The following is a 23,526-nucleotide window of genomic DNA, read 5'->3' as shown; positions in this document are numbered from 1 at the left end:
CAGTGCTAGTTCAGATTTCGATGGGTGGCTGCAAGACTTTAAACTGCAGCAAGTATGTATTGTTAATCTTTAATAGTAGTTTTATTTATTCGGACAAGTTTTTATTATTCTGCTATACAAAACTTCTCAAAGATAGAGTAAAGTGGTGTCAGTTCACAGATTTCCCCAACAAGTTGTCATTAGCAACCAGTAAAATTAAAGTCTCACCGAAGAAACATAGGATGGCACTGGGGGGTTATTTGGAGGTTTTGTCATTTCCTGGATAGCTGAGGGTGAGGCTGGGCTGTCTAGCAGTGTAACTAATCTCTACTATGACGTTCTCAGGATCTGTCTGGCGTCTGAGCGACAGGCCTTAACTAAATGACCAGGCAGCCATGAACAGAATACATCAAAGAAAGAGAAAACAAACAAACACAAAACAGTTTCTAGGCTGTCTCAGGATTGGCATATTTTGATAATAGTTTACAGCCTCCTTTAATTAACTTTTCTGTACATATGTCATAGTCAAAGTGGCTGCTAGGAAGAGGAATAATATTATCAGAATGTATGAAATGGCCACACAGTGTAGACATAGTGCTTTTCTCAGGGGTGGTTAATCTACATCTGCTCACCCTCTTCCCACACCTTCAGGGGATAGAATTATGATAAGCCCAAGCAAGGGGCAAGGTGAAGGAGGTACCTGCTTTATAATAGAACTCCATAAGCTGAGACTTGCATTTTTTTTTTCCATTTTTTCCTGGTCTTTTGAACCATGGATCCAACTGAGTTGCAGCTCACAGCTTTTTGGTTGGTTTTCTTTTCTTTTCTTTCTTTTTTTTCCCCCAGCAGGAAAGAAAAGCCAAATTGGCCCAGAGTTAATGAGAACTTGCTGCCTTAAATAGCACCAGAATAAGCAGCATGCCTTGTACTCTCCTACTGCACTAGAGCCCACAGCCTCGCTCGCCGTTCTCACTGCTGTCGAGCACTCTTCTGATTTTTATTCCTTAGTGCATTATTGATGATCATCCCCAACCCGGCGTCTCCTCCCTGGCTCCTCTTCTGTGTTTGGACTGCCTGTGACTCCACTTTATATTCAGCCTCATTACTGCACATGGCATGAGCCTCCTCAACCACACCCTCCTCCTCCTGTGCTCCTCACTACCACTATCAACCGCTCTGTTTACTTCAGGACTGAACTGCCTGTACCTCCTGGTGCAACCTGGTGGTGTCCCTTATCTATCTACTCCCTTGACATAAGTGATTTATTTGTCCATGTTATTTTATTCCCCGAATCTGTGTGACATTTATTCCCCTCACTTTTCTTCTGTTGCTTGTCATGAAAAGTCTCTGTGTAGGCCAAGTATCTAAGGCTGAGACTGCAGAATGGTGTCCTCTGTCTAGCATGGCAGGAATGATACTCTGAAATTCAGTTTTATTATGTTCCTGTGTATGTGAGGAACCTATGGTATCTGACCCTCATGACACCCCCTATAGCAATTCCAATATCATGGCAAAGGTCCCAGACAAAAGTTATGATGACTATTTTCTGAATCATTCTGTCTCGTGTGTGTGTGTGTGTGTGTGTGTGCATTAGTATTAATAGGTGCACCTGCACCTGTGGGTTCACATGTCAAAGGGTGTGTTTATATCTGGATGCTCTGGTTTGACCACACATGTCTTTCAGTTTTCCTACACTTTTATTTTTTTGAGACCAAATCTTTTGCTGTCTTCAGAGCTCATCAGTTAGCTAGGCTTGCTGTGCAGTGTGTATCAGGGTTCTGCCTGTCCCTGCACCCCTACTCGGAGCTCTGAGGTCCAAATGCCTGCCATCATACCCAGCTTTTGCTGTAGGTTCTTGGAGGATGCAAACTCATGTCCTCAGAGAACAACTTGCAAGAGCTGGTTCTTTCATACTTTGTGGGTTTCAGGGATTGAACTCAGGTTGTCAGGTTTGCCAAGCGCCTTTACCCACTGAGCTGTGCACCAGGCTCTCAGGTTAGGACACAGAGACCTCTTACTAATTATGAATGCTCAGCCTAGCTTAGCTCTTATTTTAATCTCTCTTTAGCTATGTTTTGCCTTGGGGCTTTTAACCTTTCTCCTCCCACCTCTTTCTTTCTGTATATCTTAATCTCCTGCTGTCTCCAAGTCTGGCTGGCACTGCCTTGCTTCTGGCCCCTTGTGTATCCCTCTCTTTCTCCCTGGTTCTCTTCTCTCTTGTTCTTCTCAAGCCTAGATTTTTCCTCCTATTTATTCTGTCTGCCTACCAGCCCTACCTCTCCCTCTCCTGCCTAGCTATTGGGGTTGAGCTTTTTATTAGCCCAATAAGGTACCTTAGGCAGGCAAGGCGAAACAAATGTAACCCATATTTACATAATTCAGCAAATGTAACACACCTTTACACAGTTAAAGTAATATTTCACAGCATAAACAAATTAATATATCTTTACATAGTTAAACGTTACACAACAGAGCTATCTTGCTGACCACAGCAGTATTCCTTACACCTTATGGTGGGTGCTGAGTGACTACCTTGATTTCCTAAGGCCTGAAAACAGTTATGTTATTTATTGTTATACTAACATGAATTCTTTAAGACTATGCATTGCATTACTATTTAGATAACCATTACTTCTACACACACGCTATCTAATGTGTGTTAACCAAGAGTTCAATAAGGAAGGCTTGTGGTTTCATTAAGATGCACTGCTGGGTAATCAGGTTGCAGCCAGTGTATGTGGAAAGGGGTAATGAAGGAAGATTGGAACGCTCTTCTACAGACAGTTTCAAATGTCAGATACAAAGCTTTCTCTGGATCACAAATGAAGCACACACAACCCAGCATGGGGATAAAAGGTTGGAGTCACTGACCCCAGATGGCTCTGTCATCGTAAGGACACATTACAGCTGCTCTTCCTCTGCTACATTAATGCAACAGAGAAGCAATTCAGAAGTTCTTTCCCAGGAAGAAATCCTTTCTTCTATGTTGTGTAGTACTGCCACCTCCAAACCTCCAGCATTGCTGATAGCACCCAGGGCCTCCCACATGCTGAGTCTGATTTGGAGCTCTGTGGATGGAGTCCAGGCCCAAGTACACAGGCTACTTCCAAGCTGCGCTCCCGGCCGGCTTACATCTATAGCCACTTAGCTCTTCTCGGTTGCCTTCCAGATAAGAGAACAGTATTAGAGAGGGGAAAGAGTGCCCTGAGAGAAGACTTCTTATCTGTTCAATTAAGGCAATGAACATAATGACGTCCCGTGATTTCTCAATTAACGAATCAAGTCAGCCCACCTAGGCTTAGTTTCATTACAGTGAATATCCTGTGCTTGGGGGTGTGTAAGACTATATCAGGCGGAGCTGTGTGTGAGGGAGAGGCCACAGACGAGGACTTCAGTGCCCACTTTAATTTCCCTTAATTTTTTTTTTTAAATTTTAGATTCTATGCATGAAAACATATGATGTGTTCTGTGTCTGACTTACTGGAGTTAACATGATGAGCTTCATAAAGTTCTATCAATAATTCTGAGAATGGTGTGACTTCATTCTTGTTTGACTTAACAGTACTCCATTGTGTGTATATATCATATATTCTGTATCCATTGAAAAGTGCTTCCCATTCCCCCCCCAAAAAAAAAAGTGAGTCAGAAAGTGTCTCATATATGCTGACTTCATCTTCCTTTAGTTCTGCACTTAGGAAGGGTATGAGTTGTATGGCATCATAGTACTATTTTCTGGTTTTTGAAGAACTTCCTTGCTGTCTTCCCTGGTGGCTGTCCTAATTTACATACCCACTAGCAATCTGGAAGAATCCCACTCCACCCCTGAAATTCGCCAACATTGTCATTGGTGTGTATAACATACATATATATATATATATATATATATATATATATATATATATGGATAAGATGGAACCTCAGGTCCTTTTCATTCCTCTTTTTCTGCGGAGCTAAAGGTATTGAACATGTCCCCTGTATGTATTGGCCATTTGTATTTCTGTTTTTGAGATCTGTTCATATTGTTTGTATATGTATGTGTTATATTATTTGTTCTTTTCTTTTGTTTGTATATTCTGTAAGTGAGACCTTTTTCAGAGGAATGGTAGTGAAAATTCTTTTCTCCCCTTCTCTAAGCACTTGCGTTGATTATCTCCTCAGCTGTGCAAGTGCTCTTCGATTTGATACAAAGCCGCACATCAGCCTTTGCTTTTATTTTCTAGGTGAGTTCTATTGGGGAGATCATTGCTTGCTTCGGTCGCTTGAAATATTTCCCCTATGGTTTTACTTTGTTGATGTTGGGATTGAAGGTCTGATATTTGGTCTTGGGTCTCATTTGAGTTGACTTTTAGTCAGGTTGAGAGGTTTGATGTGTTTTGGCCCAGTATTCTCTATGACGATTCCCCTTTGCCGGGGAACCATTTGTCCAAGGGATCTTCTTGCCAACACGAGTTTTTGACACCTTTGTAGATGTGTTTATTTCTGTGTCTTATAGCTACTCCTATGTCTGTTTTGGGTGTTTTACTTATTTGTCCATACTCCATTCCACTCCCACCCCAAGGACCCTGCTGTTTCTGTTACTGTGGTAGATTTTGAAATTAGGTCTTGTGATGAGAGCCCATCATTGCCCTTCTTGCTCAGGATTGCATTACCTGGTCAGGGTCTTTTAAGCTTACTTAAGAACTTTAAGACTTTTTTTTTTTTTTTTTGGTTTTTTGAGACAGGGTTTCTCTGTGTAGCTTTGCGCCTTTCCTGGAACTCACTTGGTAGCCCAGGCTGGCCTTGAACTCACAGAGATCCGCCTGGCTCTGCCTCCCGAGTGCTGGGATTAAAGACGTGCGCCACCACTGCCCGGCTGACTTTTTTGTTTTAAGTTGGGAATTGCATTGAACCTCAAGTTGGCTTTTGGTATTATAGCCATTTTATTGATACTAATTCCTTCCATCCATGGGTGTGTGGAAGGGGGCTCTCATCTTCTATTGTGTGATCCAATTTCGTTCTTCAATGCTTTGTTTGTTTGATTTAGTTTTGGGTTTTTGAAACAGGGTCTCAGTGTGTAGCTCTGGTGGTCATGGAACTCACCTTGTACACCAGGCCGGTTCACAGAGCTCTGCCTGCCCAGACCTCACACAAGTGCTGGGATTGAGGGCATGTGTCAGCACACCTTGCTCTTGTTTTATAGTTTTCATGTAGAACTTTTCACCTCCTTGGTTAGTTGGGTTTATCCCTAGGGGTTTTGTTGTTTCTTTATTTGCTTGTGGTTTGTTGTCTGCAGTTTGCTGACTTGAGGCTGTGAGGGAACAGTATTGTTTTCCTGATTTCATTCTCAGTGAGTCATGGTTGGTGAATGGCAAAGCTATTGACTTTTATATGCTGATTTTGTACCATGGCATCTTCTTGAGTTTATCTGTCTGTTCCAAGACACTTTTGGTGGACTCTGGGATTTTCCAGGTAGAGAATCCTATCATCGGAAAACAGGGGTAATTTGACTTTCCATTTTCATATTAGTATTCTAAAAAAAAGTGCTGTACTGAGTAAGAGTGATAAGGGGCATGCTTCTCTTGTTTTCTAATTTCAGAGGAATTGTTTCTCATTTTCTCTATTCTGTAGATGCCGGCTGTTTGGGATATAGCCTTTATTTTTTTAACAGAACTTGGAGTTTTATTGTCACTTTATTTTAGTATATGCTCCATCTCTACCTAATTTTCAAGGATTTTATCATAAAATGATTTTGAATTTTATCACAGGCTATTTCTGCATCTATTAAGTTGACTGATTTTTATCCTTGATTAAACAATTGTGCCTTATTATGATAATTGATTTGCATAAGTTGTACCCTCCTGGCATCCTTGGAATGAAATCACCTTATTCATGTTTAATAATCATTTAATATGAAACTAATTTTATATCCTAGCATTTTACTGAAGATTTTTACATTTTTTTCAAAGATATTTGTCTGTAATTATATTTATTTATTGTTGGGTCCTTATTTTGTTTTGTATCTAGTATATTGATATATAATTATGCATTCAAAATATTACCTATGGCCTGTGAATTTCATTTGTTTGTTTTAATATCCATTTTTTTCTTCTCTAATTTTATTTATTTGGATCCTGATTGTTTTGAACAAGTCTGCTAAGAAAATTATTGTTTTGAGTCTTTTTTAAAGACCAATTGTGTTTCATTGATTTTTGTATTGATCTTTTGGTCGTTATTTCATTTACTTCAGGTCTTACCTTTATTAATTCTTTCCATCTTAATTTTTGTATAGTGCATTCTTGGCTTTTTTAAGTTATTTATTTGATACTTCTCTTTGAATACAAGTAGTAGGTTTTCATAGCTGTAAAATTTCCTCTTCACACCATTCTCACTGCACATCATAGGTTAGATGGTATGTTGTGTTTTCATTTTCGTCTCTGAATTCTTAAATTTCTTCTCTGATTTCTTCCATGAACCCATTGTACATTCCAATGTTTATTCAATCTTTGTGTTTTTGTATGCCTTCTATAGTTTTTCTTGCTGTTAATTTCTAAATTCATTTATGATGTAGTAAGAATAGGAAATTATTTGGATTGTTTTTGTTAAGATTACATATGGCCTAAAATGTCATCTGTTTTGAGGAAAGGGTCCCTGTGCTACTTAAATGATGTGTACTGTACTGTTTGCTAGAATATTCTGCCATTGGATATGCAGTGTGGTTTAATTGGGGTGTTGTTTTGCCTTAATGATCTGTCTATTGGTTAAAGTGAGTATTGAAATCACCCAATCTTGCTGTCTTGGGGTTTCTCTCTCCTTATTTCCTATAATGTTCATTTGTAAAATTGGTATTCTGCTGTTCACAGTAGATTCAGATCCAGCCTAGATGCCCATCAACGGATGAATGGATAAAGAAAATGTAGTGAATATACCAGAGGAGTTTTGTTCAACCACAGAGAATGAAATTATGTCATTTTAATGAAACTGGATGGGATTGAGCAAAATTAGCACAACTCAATCAAATATGTTTCCTCTTGTGTGCAGAATCTTGCAGAGCAAACACACACAAATATAAACATATATATGGCATGAAAGTAGGGGACAAAGTGGTGTAAAAGGACTGGGTAAGGGAGGGAGAGAAAGACACTATTACATGTTTTCTCTCATATTCAGGCTCTCTCTCTTTCTTTCTCTCTCTCTCTCTCTCTCTCTCTCTCTCTCTCTCTCTCTCTCTCTCTCGTGTGTGTGTGTGTGTGTGTGTGTGTGTGTGTGTGTGTGTGTGTGTGTGATGAAAGTAGAAGCAGTCTATCTGGAGAGAAGGGGCCAGCAGGGGACTATAGTGGAATGAAGGGATAAATACAAAGTACAATCATATATATAGCACAAAACCCATTATTTTATATATTAACTAAAAAAATCAAAGAAAAGTTAGTCTTCAAATGTTTGACTACGTCATTACATCCTTTTTAATAGACTATCAGTTTGAATTGGTTTTCTTTATCACCTACCAGTTTTGGTTTGTTTTCTCATTTCATTGGCTATGAGCTTAATTATTCTCAGTTTTGGATTTCATTTCTGTCTTCTGTGCTTTCACTCCAGGGCTGTGTATCTCTTTCCTCTGAGGATTCTTGCAGGAAATAGTTTGGCCCATTTCTTTTAAATGAAGAATAAACAATCTGCATAGGGTTATTGTTAAGTCATATATTCTGATTTCTGACATTGTATTGCTGTGTAAATCACATTTGATTCTCTCCCAATTCTCACTTGTTTATACACTCTTCTAGTGAGATTTAGTCTTTCCATGTCAGCTCTTATGATTGCACGTGTCTTGTTTTGCCTTTTGTGAGTAGAATTCACTTAAGAATTGTATTAGTTACTGTTCTTGCTGATCTGACAGAATACCTGACAAAGAACATTAAGGAAAGAAGGCTTTATTCTGGCTCGCAGTTTGGGGGTATTGTTCCTGATGATACGCAAGTCATGGTAGCAACCGTACGAGGCAGTGGGTCACACTGCAAGGGCAGTCGGGAAGAAGAGAAATGAATGTTCCCCCTTCTCCTTGTCATTCAGTTCCAGAACCAACCCATGGTACTATGCCACTCAATTTTGTGGGAGATCAGTGTTCTGTCTCCTATTAAACCTTCTTTGTAGAGACAGATGGAAGTGCATGGTGACTCTGATTCCAGTCAAGGTCCCAATCAAAATTAATCGTCACAAATGTCTTCAGTCATGCTAGTTATGATTCCTTTTCAGTTCTAAGCATTCTGGAAAGTATTTCTTCTTTGATTCTGAAAGATAATTGTGCTGGATATAGTAATCTATGGTGACATTTATTTTCTTTCAGCACTTGAATTATATTATTCCATGCCATCTGGCCTTTAGTTTCCCCTGAGCACTGTGCTATTACTATGATGGCTTTGCTATTTTATTAGTAACCTGGCATGTTTCTCTTGCAGCTCTCAGTAATCATCATTCTTTTTCTTGTTCTTTCAATACTTTATGCATGGCAGGTGTAGTTCTTTTCTGTTCATTGCCCAGGGATGTAGTGGATGTCTTCACTAAAGCTAGCCTGCCTTGCCGGGGGAGTCACTTGCAACCCAAACTCCCTCACTGAATCCAAAGCTTATGGAAACAGCAGGTTTCTCCGGAAGCTAGGACATGGGTCTGCTGTTAGCATTTAGACTTCTTGCAGATCTTGGGCTGCATCCATATTGGCACTTGTATCTGCCTATTCCTCAGCTACAGTGTGTCAGGCTTGCTCTTCCTGTACCTGGAACATCTTTCTGGTACTCTTCTCCTGCCTGGAATGTTTGCATCCTCCTCATAAATTCTCCCCCATCTTTCAAGACTGATTGTTACCTCTCACTAGACTCTAAGTGGAAGTTTTCCTCTGGGCTGATGAGTGCCTTTCTTTGTGCTTCTCCCTTTGTGTTCAGGGAGCTGTGCTTCAATTGTTTATGAGTTGTCCATGTGGCACACAGGACAGTGTTTCCACTGCTTGTGCTTAGATTTCCCCATATCCAGCAGGAACACCAGCTCCTGCCAACACACTTCTTGTGTATTTGTTCAATAGTTGAGTGATCATAGTACGCATATTACAGCAAATACCTATTTACAGAAAGGGTAAGCATCCCACTAGGCAGCAACTTGAACTCCCAATATGCAGCTTCTCATCATCTGCAGAGTCACAGCCCCCAACTCAAAGGCACCAAGTGGTCTGTGGTCTGCTACAGAGTAGCTTTCTCCTGATATAATCAGAATGGTCTTGAGAAAATACTCCCTGTCCTGCTGAGACTCCAGATACTTGGAAACAGTAGTGATGAAGGTCCAGAAAGATCCGAGTTTTAAGGCTTGACAAGGAGCAGTCAAAAAGAGGCATGAGAACCTAGCTCAGATCTCACATGGTCCATGGCCACGGGCATATTGCCAGGATACATGGGTCAGTCTTCTAACAAAGAGTAAGTACCACCTCCTGAGCTGGTTCATGAGAGCACTTTTCAAAAATGAAGAGGGAGGATGGTTCCTGCAGCTTCGCTAGCATGTCCTTTAGGGCAGGCCAAATTTAAAAAACAAAGATAGGCTCCACCTCTGACTTCTACAAAACATGACATACATCTGTCTCCACTGAAGTTCATCTGTTATAAAGCTCACTCTTCTATCTCAAATTTAATTACAGATCCTGAGAGAGTTTAAATATTAACACTAGTAAAATACGCCACTGGGTTCATTTTCATTTTTTTTTTATTCCAAAATGACTTACACACACCTTCTGAGTGCTATATGCTGCTGTTCTTAGTGTGTCACTAATGAGCTGGGCAGATCTCTTCATCCCGGGCTATGTCCGCCTTTGCTGGTTAAGAGGATGGAGTGTTCTCAGCATCTGATAACAGGGTCGGAGTGGAGAACATAAAGGGGAGCTCAAAGCCCAAAGCTGCAGGCTGGTCTCACACCACCCTGACCTGCTCCACTCATCTCCATCTCTATGGGGGAGACAGCAGCCTCCTGAAGAAGCCTTTCCTCTTGGCCACCATGCACTGGCTGGCGAGTCTTTCATTTGTTAATTCAGCTGGAGCCTGGCAGGAGCTGGGTGCTGACCGATAATGGACAGGACAGATGGGTCTATGGGCGAGGATCTTCAGTCTGGCTCCTCTGCCAGTGAAGTGACCATACCAATTTATCATCCAAACTAAGGCACTGGGGAAGTCCCAGGTAACAATGCAGCCCTGGGAGAGAGCCATGCAGACACACCTTCAGCAGCTGCTCTGGGACTTTACTGGAGCAGCAGTCTGAGGTGGCTGTTGTCTCTGGAAGGAGATGCTGATGCTTCTCGACCAGTTTGTGTCCCCTGGCTTTTGAGGAACCCGTGATAGTAACTAGAATCCCTAGAATGTGTACATAGATACTCGTGCAGATTATATGATATACCTTTTATGGGAAGCATTCTTAGTGCTTGCTTTTTTAGTTATAATTATTGGATGTGTACTTTTATATAATTATTGCTATCAAAAAGATTTAATGCAAAATAAATGAGGGATATTAGGTAAGAAAATAAACAGCCAACAACTTAGGCTGTACAATGACTACCAAAAGTACTTTGCCAAGAATCTTCCTTTGTGTTCTGTATAAGAACTAGGAAGGTTAATTTCTGCATTTTGTGTGGTGACTTCTAATTACACAATCCTACCAATTGGTAATCTAATGGTTTCCTGGGTTTTAATCCCCGCAGTGGGTCTAACCCACTACACCTACCTGCTGCTGCAGATTTCGGGCAAGGACGTTAGCATTAGATGTTCTTCTCTCTGCCACCCTAAGTGGGTTGGCTGTCCTCTGCCAGGACCCCCTTTGTGTTACTCAGCAAGGCCTCTGCCAGTCTGTCTGCCCACTGGAGACAGATGTGATTTAGTCATGGGAGCTAAGAGGGTCATTATTCAGTTCAACTACGTCTCACACTTTACTAGATAAAATTCAAGTAGGGGGTGCAAAGTAAACTATCACACCAACCCCAGGTTATATTCTTGTAACAATTAAAGATGATTTATTTTAAAAGTTGAAAGTACAAGACCAAGTTTAAGCTGAAGGTGGAGCTTGAAGAAGAAGCCTCCCTGTGAGGTTGTTGATGGTGTATTCCATTTGCTCTTTCATTGTCTACAGGCCCTCTCTCCATCTCTTACTCTAGCAACGATGGGGAAGTTGATGCAAAAATGCCTGACTATTTCACCTCCATGTTAGAGATCCCATACAATGTGGCTAGTCTATTTATTTATATAATGCTGTATTATAACCGGGGCTTCAAGGATATTAGGAATAGGAGAGGACTGAGATATGGGGGAAAGTCTAAAGTACTACTTGCGGTGTGATCCATGTGCTGGCCTGCCTGGGGCTCAGCGCCGGCTAGCTACATGCTTAAGCACCTGCTGTAGCTCTGTTGGCTCTTTCTCCCTCACCCCATGTTTCCTTTGTTATTCTTGTGGCCAGACTTTCACAGTGAAGAAAGTAATGACTGATTTACATTTTGATGCACATTCCGTAACTCATGTGGACAGACCTGTAACAAAGATATGACAACTGGCCATGGGTTTCACTAAGCTAAGATGTGAAGAAGATAAATTTCTAAAGTCTTTTTTTTGAATATTAGATTATGATTAAATTTCAGAATATTTATGCTGTAGCTTATATTAGAGGTTTCATTTAACTCTTGAAATGATTGTGTTATTTAATTATTATTATTTAAAAAAAGTCAGTTCAGAGGCTGGAGTGATGGCTCAGGAGTTGGGAGCATTGGCTGCTCTTGCAGAGAACCTGAATTCAGGTACCAGCACCCACATGGTGCCTCACACCTTCCGTAGCTCCAGTTACAGGGCAGGTGACGCCCTCGTCACACCTATGTGGGCACTAGGTGTGGGAATGATACACAAACTAACATATAGGCAAAACACTCAGACACATAACGAAAACCAACCTAAAAGAAAAGCTACTTCAGCTTTTCTCTGTATTTTCCAGTCTCTCGGGCTTCCGTTAAAGACTTTGGAATAGATCAAAACTGAGAAACAAATTCCCCTTACCATGAAGATAAAGTGGGCATCCTTCTTGAGGCCACACATTCAACAAAGGCTGAGCACTCTGGTGGGAGGCTGGCCACAGGTGTAAGACATCTTTTGTCTGGAAGGCTGTGGCCACACTCTAAGCCCAGAGTCCTTCCGGCTTCCCTGGGCTTTGTCTGGATGCCAGATGGCATTGCCTCAGTCGGCTACCTCGCCTGTAATTTAGGTAGTGTTCTTCATATCAGTGTATTTGCTGTTTCATTAATTTTAACTTAGCCAAAGCTTTTCCTGGCCCAGAAGCCAGAAGGCTGAAGCTCAAGCTGTGTGTGGATAATCCTCCCTGTAAAATACATCAGGGTAACATGAGACTGCAGATAAAAGTTCCCTGAAGTTAAACACTGCTTCTAACTTCTGTCACACGTCTGTGCTTGATAGGTGCCTTCCTGCAGCGTGTAGGATCTGACAAGGTTGTAAAGACAACTCTTCAAATTGTTTCTTTGCTTTTGTTTTTAATCAAGTGATTATATACATTGAAAGAGATGATTTCTTTTTCAGTCTTTTGGATAGACTAGATTAGACAGTGGTTTCTCTTGTTTGAATGAGTAGCACTTGCCTGGGAGTCATCCCTCTCAATGATTGTGATATTGTCATTTAGAACCCTGGCTAGAGTGTGTGTGTGTGTATGTGTGTGTGTGTGTGTGTGTGTGTGTGTGTGTGTGTGTGTGTGTATGTGTGCATGTGTGTGCGGCGCATGCGCATGTGTGCTTATTTTATTACTTGTTAGTAGACAAACTAAGGGTTTTATTGTAACATTTTCATCTGTGTCATTATAATTTGTTTTAGTTCATCTGACTCATCTCCCTTTATGCCTTATGCACACACTGTCCTGTTAGCATTCCCAGAAATACGTCCATGGTGTCAAACTCCTACCTCAGAGTTCAGTCATCTAGCATAATTAAATAAGCACTTTCAGCTGACATCAGAGAGCTGAGAAAGCTTTTCTTTGCGCCTCTAGAAATCGAATTTGGATAGATCCCTCTGTTGTATCCCTTCCACCTTTCTCCATATAGTCATTCCCCTGTCTTCTCTGTTTAATTCTACTCACACTCATGACCTACACGTCAAAAAGCCTCAGTGTCAGAGAAATGCACTTTCTGCAGCTGGCAGATGTGGGGAGACTTTGTAGGGTGGACTCATGTGCTCGAGCTCTTTCTTTACCTGTGTAGATACGTTTTGACCCTTCACTGTAGGAGCCAAAGGAAGGTCTTACATGCAGCACCCTTTTATGAAGAAATGCCATTGGTTCCTTAACAAAGACAACAGGAGATCAGCATTAGAACTTAGCTTGAAAGAGTCTAGCAAATATACACGTGAAATGCGGTCTGTTTAGGAAACATAAATTAAAACAATACATGTATTAGAATGGCCCAGATTAAAGACTCACTGTACTAAATGCTGGTGAATGTCTGAGAAACTGAAACTCTCATATACTGCTGGTTGTAGTTTTTAGAAAACTAAGTGTGCATGTATCGAGTGAGCATGCTTTCCCACTGGTTGGGTACCTATCCAAGCCAAAAGAAAGATGTGGGGGACAGTGGGACTCCCTGGGCATGTGGCAAACATTTGTAATCACAGACTGTGAGAGGTGCAGCAGAAAGATCAGAGGTTCAAAGCCTACCTGGACTGCATAATGATCCCTGCTTCTAAAACAACAAACTGGAAAAAAAGTCATCTGTTCCAAAACTTCTATGTGGATATGGATAAAAGTTTTGTTTTTGTGGTGACAAAATTCATAAATAATCCAGATCATTCTAGAGGTGATTACATAAACAAACAAACCACATTCACGCACTGGAATACTACTTAGAAATAAAAAGAAACTATTAATCATGTTGCAGCATGGATGGATTTCAAAAATATGAGATGTAAGAGAAGCCAGACAGAATGAACACATAAAATGATCCCACTTGTATACAATTCTGGAAAATGAAAACTAGCCTACAGTGACAGAAGACAAAGCAGTGTTTTCCTGAGGAGAGCCATGGGGGCCCGTGGGGATGTGGGGGGAAGAGTTCCTGAGGGCACAGGGTCACTAGTGAGAGTGGTAGATGTGTTCATGTTTTCCATTTTGGTGGTGGTTTCATGAGTGTCCACAAATCCAACACTCCTATTTTCCACTTGAAATGTGTGTGGTTTATGTTACAGCAGCTACACTTCAGTGTGGCTGACTGTTTGACATACACAGACGCCCTCAGCTCTTAGCTTCGTACACTGATGTCAGATGTTAGGAAGCCTTTGGGGTCTATGGTTAAGACTTTAAAGGGCATGGTCCTGCTGAGTACTTAGAAAAAGCAACATTCCTCTCTTTAGAAGTGTGCCCACAAAGTTTCACCTAAGAATTTAGAGGTTTCTAAGGCTAAAAGCCCAGGCTAAGATACCTATAGAATTCTTCATATTCTAGAAAGCAAAGCCCATTTTACTAGGTGCGTCTCCCAAGGAAATCCCCTTTGTTTCTCTAAGCAACTGAGTGAATTCTTGTCATTATCTCCGATGAATGCCCTTTATTCTTGGCAAGTGTGACTTAGCTATCCTCTCTCACACCATGCTTTTATATTTATTTATTTATTTATTTATTTATTTATTTATTTATTTATTTATTTATTTTACTTTTCTCATCTTCATTTTGGAGAGGAATTTAACTATAAGTATATTGGTCTATCACTACCATTAGCAAAGTGAGGTTACAACTGTATTGATTATACAATTTCATTGCTCTGAAAGTGAGCAATAATAACACATAATGATTATTGTACACTTCCATTACCATTGTTGTCAGCCAGTTCATAAAATTTTACCTTCAACACATTAAACAAAATTCAGGATCAAAATACCAGTCTTAAACAGTTATATTTTAAAGGGCAGATTCAGTAACAGGTAGTTTTGCTATGTCAAGTGATTTCGAATTTTCACACCCTGCCCAAATTATACTAACTGGAATTGACCTGTACCTTAGGGAGAATTATGGGTGTATGTCTCTGTTCCTGTTTCCCATGAATTTCATCCTTTTACGTATAAGTAATAAGGTACTCAAGTATGACATCTTGCTTCTCCTATGAGCTGATACTTGTAGTTCATTTAGTATCCTATAATCTCGTAGAAGCACCCCATTTTCTCACCAGGATTTTAATTGAATGAAATCCCAAGAAAGGTATTTAATGTGGCTGTTTCTTATTTTACTTCAATATTTCTTTTACCATTTTTGTATTGTCCCAGAATTCTGTAATGGGAGGTTCCTTCTGTGTTCCACTCATGAACAGAGTCTAAGAGAATGAGAGGCATAGATTTGTATCCAGGTACGTTTTGTGCGGAGTGATTTCAAGATCAACAGCTGTGAAGGAATTAAGGAATCCGAATGTGGAGGAATTACATTGTTCCCCCCAGAGAAAAGGGCCTCACCAAAAGGAGCTTTCAAACCGAGAGAGCTCTCAGGGTCATCCAGCATTGAAGACATGGGCCTTTCTTTCTCTCGTTGAAGGCATGCAGGTTTGGGAAGAGCCCTGGCCGGGGCTAAGCCAGCTCTTTGGGTATAGGGAACTCCCAGAGAAAGACTAAGTTTAGAGTCATCTGCTAACAGTAGCCTCAGAAGATGGGGGGATGGTAGCCTCTGTGCCTGCATTCTTGTCTGTTCAGTAACAGGCTAGACTCTGTTGAGATGGCACTCTCCAAGGAGGCAGCCCATTCTCATTTGTGACCCAGACTCCTGCATAAACAGTGGGTGTGAAAAACCCACAAAGAGCAGTGAAGACTGAGGACAAGCCAGCTAAGACAGCCATAGCTGCACTGCCACAGCTGCCCAGTGCAGAAAGCACAGACGTGCGTGCACAAGGAGTACTCAAAAGCGCTCGAGCACACAGAGACAGAGTGAGCTGACTCCACTTCAGAGAGGTCACCCAGCTCCTGAGCAAGAGACTGGATTTGAACCCAGGCATTCTAAATGGGGAGTTTAGATTTGTGCACACTGTACTTCAGTGCATTCCATGAAGTCAAGAACCTGGAAATGTAGGGAAAATACTGAGATGAATCTCTTGCTTCATCCGAATCTGGAATGTAACTGGCCATTATTTTCACATTCATTTTAGAGTAGCACCCATACTCACCCCCCTTTTCTCCTTAGACCTGGGATTATCTCCCTTCCTTTTGGCACTTCTTGCTACTTTTCTGCATCGACTCAGTGTGAGATCAGGGATGCAGGATGTCTCTGGAATAAATCATCAGATTGAAGTCATCACCCTGTCAGGTGTCCCAAGATCGCGCTTGTCTTAAGTCTTACTCATGGCCTTCCCTCAGACTCAGTGATCACTGGCCCTCTTTCCCCCAAGCTTTTGCTTAGTACTAGGTCAAGTTAAATTAACTCACCATCACAGAAACTTCAGCATTGTATGAGATTGTTATCAAATGATCTGTTACCCCGGGAGAGAAATGCACCTCTTGACTAATTACTCAGAATATAATCACAGGCTATAAATAGTCCTTACATCACCATTAATTCTTTAACTATGAAAATATGGAGAATTTGAGGAACACAGTGCATTCATAGAGAAAACTGTGTGGAGAAGGCCTGGCTTCATTTGCCAAAGAAGTATGTACTTGACCACCTGGATACTGACAGATTGCCCAGACAGTCTTATTGCCTTCTCTGTTTAGATCCAGGGAAATAATGAGCATGGTTTCCATGTGGGCCATTAATGATGTTATTACAGCTTCATAAGTCACAGTGCTTGTTGTATATGCTACACGTTATGAAAAGAAATGGGAATACAAATTTGGTCCCGACAGACCACCAATCCTAACATGTGAAGCAAGGGAAAACAGGGAGGGAGGCTTAAGAGGTAGAGCCCTTGGGTCTCACCGTGTCCCTGCTTCCCCCGAGCATGGAGAAGTTCTTGGGACCGAGTTCAGTGGCCTGGCAAAGAACTAGGAGGCGAATTCAAAGAAGGGAATGGTTTGCATTGAAGTGAAAGACCTGAGTTTTATTTTAGGAAGTCTAGAGGGGCTTAAGTTCAGTTCTTGGCCAAGGAAATGGGCATTGGAAGCAAGTCTTTGGGGAACTCTAGAGTCCCTTAGCACAGCAGCTTCAGTGTTCTCTGACATGGACAAGAAGCCTGGAGTCACAGGCAGCCCACCCAGCACTTCCTTCTCCACTCACGTTCCAGGTAAGGAGCGTTTTTATTTTTGAAATCCAGGTGCACAGTCAGGAGAAGGGAGAAAGCAGTGGCACCCATCTTTTTAATGAGTATTGCTGCTGGAAGAGAAATTAGCATCACCCTGAATTTTCTGTGATGTCAGTTAAATGAAGGTGTTTTATAGCACTTTACAACAAATTAGAATCAACTAAATTGAAAATAAGCCTAGCAGCTGGGTTAAGTAATCAGGTAAGTGGCCAGTTTTGCTATTTTTGCTCTGAGCCGAAGACAGAATTTGAATTTCTAATGTCCCAGAGGAATGGGATCCACACTTAGGAAGCCTAGGTCCTAAGGTGATTGTTTCAGATGCCGGCAGCCCATGCCTCCTTTTGAGTAGGTATACTAGCTGCTGGCCACTTCCCTAGAAGTTGGCCCTTGTGCACATGTTTGTACCCCAGAGGGCTATGAATTCGTGCAGGACAGACCAGTGCGTCTGGCTGAACATTAGACAGCAACCTAGAAATAGATGACCCAGAACAAAGCAGTAAATCAGCCACATTAGCCAAGAGAGCCCAATGAAAGGACTAAAATTCATGTGACAACTTTACAGCCACTCGTGAAATCAGCCCAAATCAGTGGGGCTATTAGAATGTTTTTATGTCTTAAGAACACAAGCGCCGTCTTCCCCTTCTGCAATTTGCGTATAGTCAGAGTGTCCTGACATAGTAAATGCTAGCTTTCTTTGGTAGGCGGTGTCTCCTAGCTGGAAACCTCACTCTGGGAGCCAGTATTTCTTACACAAATTACTGATGATTTTAGTATCTCGAGTCTATTCATAAAGCTCAGGGAGGCCAGCCTCACGGGCGTCAGTGGCCTGGGCTATGATCAATAGGTGTGTACTTGTGTCCGATCGCCCGTGCCAACAGAAGAAAAGAAAAAGAGATGAGAAGGGGGAGTGGGCGTGGGTAAAAATGAAACCTTTCAGATTGCTCAGAATGCAACCAGGTGAGAGGGCAATAAGTGCAGATAAAATCATGCTTATAATTGTGATTTATAAAGAAAAAATAGGCCATATCAAGCCTGTAATTTTCATTTTGCCCTCCTTTACAACTAACAGATTAAATGAAGTAAATCTGCAGAAATTCATCATATCTAGGTTGATTCCTGTCAACCATAAAGGAAAACAAAATTTTCACTTATTTCCTTCTGCTCTCTACTTGAAACTCATAGTGTATTTGTGTCTTCTCAAAGTCTTGAACCTCAAAAAATTCAGGGGGAAAAAAACACCCCTGAACCAGCAGTTAGTTTTTCTGACAACATAAATATGACAAACAGCACCCCCCACCCCTACCCCATCATCTCAGTTTTTGTTCTAGTAGGAACCTCTTTCCACTGGCTCCAACTTGACTCTCAACAGTTTATCCCTGAAGTGTGGATGTAAAAAAGTAGCTTTCCGTTTTCATCCTCTTTGCTCTTTGCTGATTCCACTCATAAGAAGTACTTCAAGTTAGATGGGCAGCTGGGAAAAGTCTGCCTTCTGTACTACAGCCCCAGATACACCAGAGCGCATAGAGACCAGGGCCAACCTCTGATGGATCCGTTGACCCTGGGACTAGCTCTTCAGTGCGGAGCTCTGCACTGACAGCCTCCATGCATTGACCCTGGCCCACCAACTCAGGTACTGTTCAAGGTGACATATTACCACATAGAGACAGATCACGGTGGCCTGAAAGCATAACAACCTGCCTGAGCTGTAAAGGTTGTCTGCCGTATTGTGTTCCGTGATAAAAATGGGTGCAGAGAATTGAGTGAATTTATAGGCCAAGAGTTCCAACATGCTGACTGGTTATTTCCCAGGGAAGTTGGTAACAACCCCTCTCCTCTTTTGCACCGCCCCCTCCTGGCTAATCATTTTCTCAGTAATGAGTTTCTAGAAAAACCAGCCAGTTGAGACTCAGGAGCTGCTATCATTTTTACTTTCCATTAGAAAGTAATTTCAAATTTTATTATAGGAAATGCAGGGTTGATGTACAGTGATTAATCCAGATGCACATAGATAGGAGTTGACAGAAATGATAGAAATGGTTTTAGAAAGTATCTGTATGAAAGTAATTTGGTCATTTATATGGACTTTGTAATGCCTGTGAAAGAAATGATTTTGCAGTTTATTGCATCATTAGTCAAATTTTCCAAATCATTGATGTGAAAATCCAGAGTTATTGGAAATAACTTGGACACTGTTTCTCTGTGTTTTTATTTTACAGTGGCTGCTAATTTACAGAAGATTGTAGATGACCCTAAAGCTTTAAAAACGTTGACATTTAAGTTGGTAAGTGGAAAGGTGGAAACGGAAGTAATGTTTTGTCATGCTGATACCCGTGAAGAACAATCACATTATTTCATACATATAATTTTGCTGTTGCTAGACTTGGGGAGAATAACATTTTGTATTCATTAGTTGCTTCTGCCACATTGGGAATGTTTTTCTGATCATGACGGGAAACTCTTCCTTCGTGAGTGTAGGTCGTTCTTTGCTCATCATACCTTTGTGAGTGGCCCTTTGAGACCCTCAAAGCCTGTGGGTACCATTTTGCTCCAGAACCTCTTTGCACTGCACCTTGACCATACAGACCAAATTAAACTGAATTCAAAGCAGCAGTCTTACCGAAACTTTCCTGAGTGAAAGCCAGGTAGTTCTAACATTTAGAATAGAGGCTGATCGTTGTGTAAATGGTTCAGCTAATTGGAAACATGGCAGAACAGCCCACTGAAGGCTAGTGAACAAAGATACAGCATTTCACCCCCTGACTGAAGCCATGCCACCACATTTTTGCAGAGAATAGATGTCCTCACAGTAGCACATTTTAAATCTAAGTACAGGTGGCTGCAGGAGACGGAACAGTGAGAGTTCTGGGTGACTGTGAAGCAAGAGTCTTAAGTCTAGATCATCAAGACTGATACTTTCCCAAGAAATTTTAGCAAGCAGTGTATTAAGGCAGAGTAAATGACTCATTTTAAAATATAAGTTAATCTTATCAAGGGCCAGCAAGAATGCCATAGCAATTTAAGATCTGGAGGACCAACACGTGACCATGCACAAGTAATACTGGTCGACTGTCTCTTTGTTGTTCCTTGTGAAAATCAGCTGCAAAGTTCGTGTGGCCACAGCTGCTTCGTGAATAAGCACAGTGAATGCAAGCCTGGTGTTAATGAAGTTTCCATGTCTTGCTTCTCATCTCATTTCAGAAAGCTAGAATGTTAGAATGTGTGATCAAACAAAAATACAGGGGTGTTCACAGAATACATCTGGTAATAATAGAACATTTTATTCAGTACAGAACACTACAAGACACAGAACTTATCTTTAGGGCTGTCTACTATCTCACCTCTACCATGTTTGAAATTCACCTGCAATTTGGTGCACTTGTTTTAGTTATATGGGAGCATGTGTTGAGAAACTGGTACCCTGTGTCAGCATTTCAAACCTTTATAAATATCTTTTCTTGGGGTGAGGCACTGTCTGAAGAACAGGTTCCTCTTTTTGGATGTCTTGACAGAGACAACCATTGGAAACCCTCATGCTGATCCATCCCCAGCATGTGTGAATTTACTTCCTATAAAGCAGCAGTGACAACATCCTCTCGGGAAAGTTGTTCTTTTTGAGAACAGTGGGGACAACAGCACTCTCCCATCTCTTTCTCTGATTAGCTTTTAGGTTTCCTGGATTATCTCTTCGTTTTCTCTTCTGTGCTTAGCACCTCATTCTGAGACACCGCTCTGCTTCCTAGGCCTCTCTTCCCAACAGCATTTGGGAATGCTGCATTTCCAAAGTGCTGTCAAGACGTGAGTGGCTCCCTTCAGTCATCCTGTCTCAAGCCCTCATCCCTGGTCATGATGCAAAAACCTTCTCTGACCCTATACGCTGTACACCTGCTGCACTCTGCTGGCCGGACCCTTTCCCTCTTGAAAGTCTGAAGCCAGGTGGAGTCACCTCGCCCAGGATCCACAGTAGATGCTGCAAATTCAACTCTGGTCTAGCTCAGAACCCATACTTAAAATACCCTGCTCTCTTTCAGAGGCAGCCCCCAAGCCTGTGTTTTCATGGATTCCTTTGCAGATTCTTTTTTTGTATGTCTGGATGTATTTGCTTCGCTTGAGACGGGGGTCTCCTCTGTACCTTAAAGACTGAGCAATGCCACATAGGGCAGTGGAGTCCTAGAAGTAAATCCTCTGCCTCAGCTAGACAGGCAGCAGTGTGGCTGTTCTCAAGAACTGGAAAGTGATAGTGTTTCATCCAGTGGTGGTTAGACATGTTAAATAAACCAGTCTCAAGAATGACCAGTCTTCACTCTCTGTCCAGTTCTTGTTCAAGCCTGAGAGGTTTCTTTGTTTTTATCAGCAGCCAGCCAGGTTAAGACCCACTCACTCCACAGAGCTAAGTTGAACCACAGGCAGCCAGATAAAACTCAAGGACTCAGATGCATTGGCCTTCACTCATCAATTTGGTTATATTTGAAGAATAAAAGATCAAAGCGTTGAGGCAGAGGTATTCCTCATAAGCTGCTGCTGTGTGGCTCAATGTCCTTTCATCTCTCAGCTGTTTACCGTGATTCTGATCCTAAGGAGAATGTCAGGGGTCTGGAAGTTGCCTGAAGAGTAGGGAGGGCTTCCCACTGTGTTTCTTTCCCTTGCTGAACTATTGTTTCACGTGTGGGCCTGTAGGGGCTCTTTAGAAAAAAATCCCAGTGCCCAGGTCATTGACCAGGCTCTCTGCTTTAGTGGCTGCTGCACTAGGCTTTGTTCCAGGCTTTTAGAACTTGGAGGGCGCTACTTAGTGATGCTGCTGTTTTGCCACAGCTGGAAGCGTTCTTCCCATGGATTTATCAATTGCCACTTGACTGCCATGGCCACTTGGTCCACCTTACCTTGTGTTTCTAATCACTTAAGAAACCAGTCATATGAATGCCAAGGTTGGTGCCTGCCTTTTACCCCAGCACTCGGGAGGTACAGGAAGGCAGGCCTCTCCAAGTTCAAGGCAAGTCAGGGCTGTAGTAAGACTCTGGTCACATAAAAATAAATAAATGTATTAAATAAATAAAAATGACCCTCATCTCATAAATATAAAGGAATTAAGGAAGTTGGATTTGCTTTTGACCAATAAGACCTTTAACCTTCTTTGACAAGTATGGTTTCCCCGTTGCCGTGGCCTGGGCTAGGGATCAGCTGTTTCTCTGCTTTTAAGGAAGTGTTTCAGCCAGGAGGCCATTTCAGCCTCAGTATCCTGTGACCTTCAGTTTGACACAGCCACATGGCTTTAGCATTGTTATTTCTTTTTTAATTAGCCACCCCACAGTTTCATAGTGTAGGTGAATTTTGCTACCTTCAATGTGGAATTTAAAAAATTGCATTAGTGAAAATGTGAAATAAGATATGTTTAATTTGCCTTTGAAAAAAATATAAATTGGAGTGCATATAATTAACATCCAGTTGGCACCCATTTACATGAGCATTATAGATTTTAGTTGCTGAAACGTAATAACATTATGTACATCGCAGATAGAGATCTCATAAACGTTTTGATGATTAATAACTAAGGGGCTTATTTCTAGAGGCTCTCAGCTTAGGTCTACTTGGAGGATGCTTGACTACATCATTTCCTGAAACATAAGTAAAGTGAAGACAGAAAAAGGCAAAACTGAGAGTTTTGAGCTTTCCCCTTAATGCAAGAGGACAAGGGTGAGATCTAAGCTCAGCCTGTTCAGAAGCTCCATGTAGCACCCCCCCCCCCAACTCTTGTTTTGTCTAAAGCAAAGGCTGTCCACATGTGGGCCAGGCAGAGGCCACACAATTGGCTAGAAACATGTGGAAATGGAAATGCCAGGGCATGATTTCAGGCCCATTATTTCAGGGCACTGGGACAGATGGGATATGAGTCATAGGAGTCTATTTAGCTCTCCAAATGAGAACTGGAAATTCTGAGGTTGAAGTTTGTGGGAAATGTGGAGCTTCATACCCCAGGAAGCACTGGAGTAAAGCATGGCCCTCAGACACCATGTCTCTATAATCTCCCTGGAGCTCAGAGCATTCCCAAACTATACCCAGGCCAGTTGAATCACCACCCATGGAGAAGAAATGGGCTTTTGTATGTTTTCAAACTCTCCCACTAATTCACAAACACATCTACCTTTGGGGAAGAAGGTTGGTGCTGAACTATCATATCTTCATCTCCTGCACAGGCCCAGGCAGTTCCTGCAGCCTGGAAGGAAGGGTTAGGGAGGAAGTTTTAGGAATCTGACGATAGGCTTGAATGATAACCCCCATGGTATTATACACCGCTGTGCAAAGTCCCT

The 23,526-nt window shown here is 41.6% G+C and overlaps 1 protein-coding gene across 4 annotated transcripts in view; it reads left to right on the top strand.

Moving 5' to 3' along the window:
- The window catches only part of Stk39 (serine/threonine kinase 39), a 280,274-nt gene that overhangs the window by 248,621 nt on the left and 8,127 nt on the right, over positions 1-23,526 (top strand). For all 4 annotated transcript variants that reach the window (XM_059260604.1, XM_059260606.1, XM_059260605.1 and 1 more), the window contains one exon: positions 19,441-19,505. In XM_059260604.1, the coding sequence (XP_059116587.1) occupies positions 19,441-19,505 (65 nt within the window). The remainder of the gene's footprint in view (positions 1-19,440; positions 19,506-23,526) is intronic.

The sequence above is a fragment of the Peromyscus eremicus genome, chromosome 4 (assembly GCF_949786415.1).
Source record: "Peromyscus eremicus chromosome 4, PerEre_H2_v1, whole genome shotgun sequence".
NCBI classification, from domain to species: domain Eukaryota; kingdom Metazoa; phylum Chordata; class Mammalia; order Rodentia; family Cricetidae; genus Peromyscus; species Peromyscus eremicus.
The sequence above is the reverse complement of the archived record's forward strand: the minus strand, read 5'-3'. Positions and strand labels throughout refer to the sequence as shown.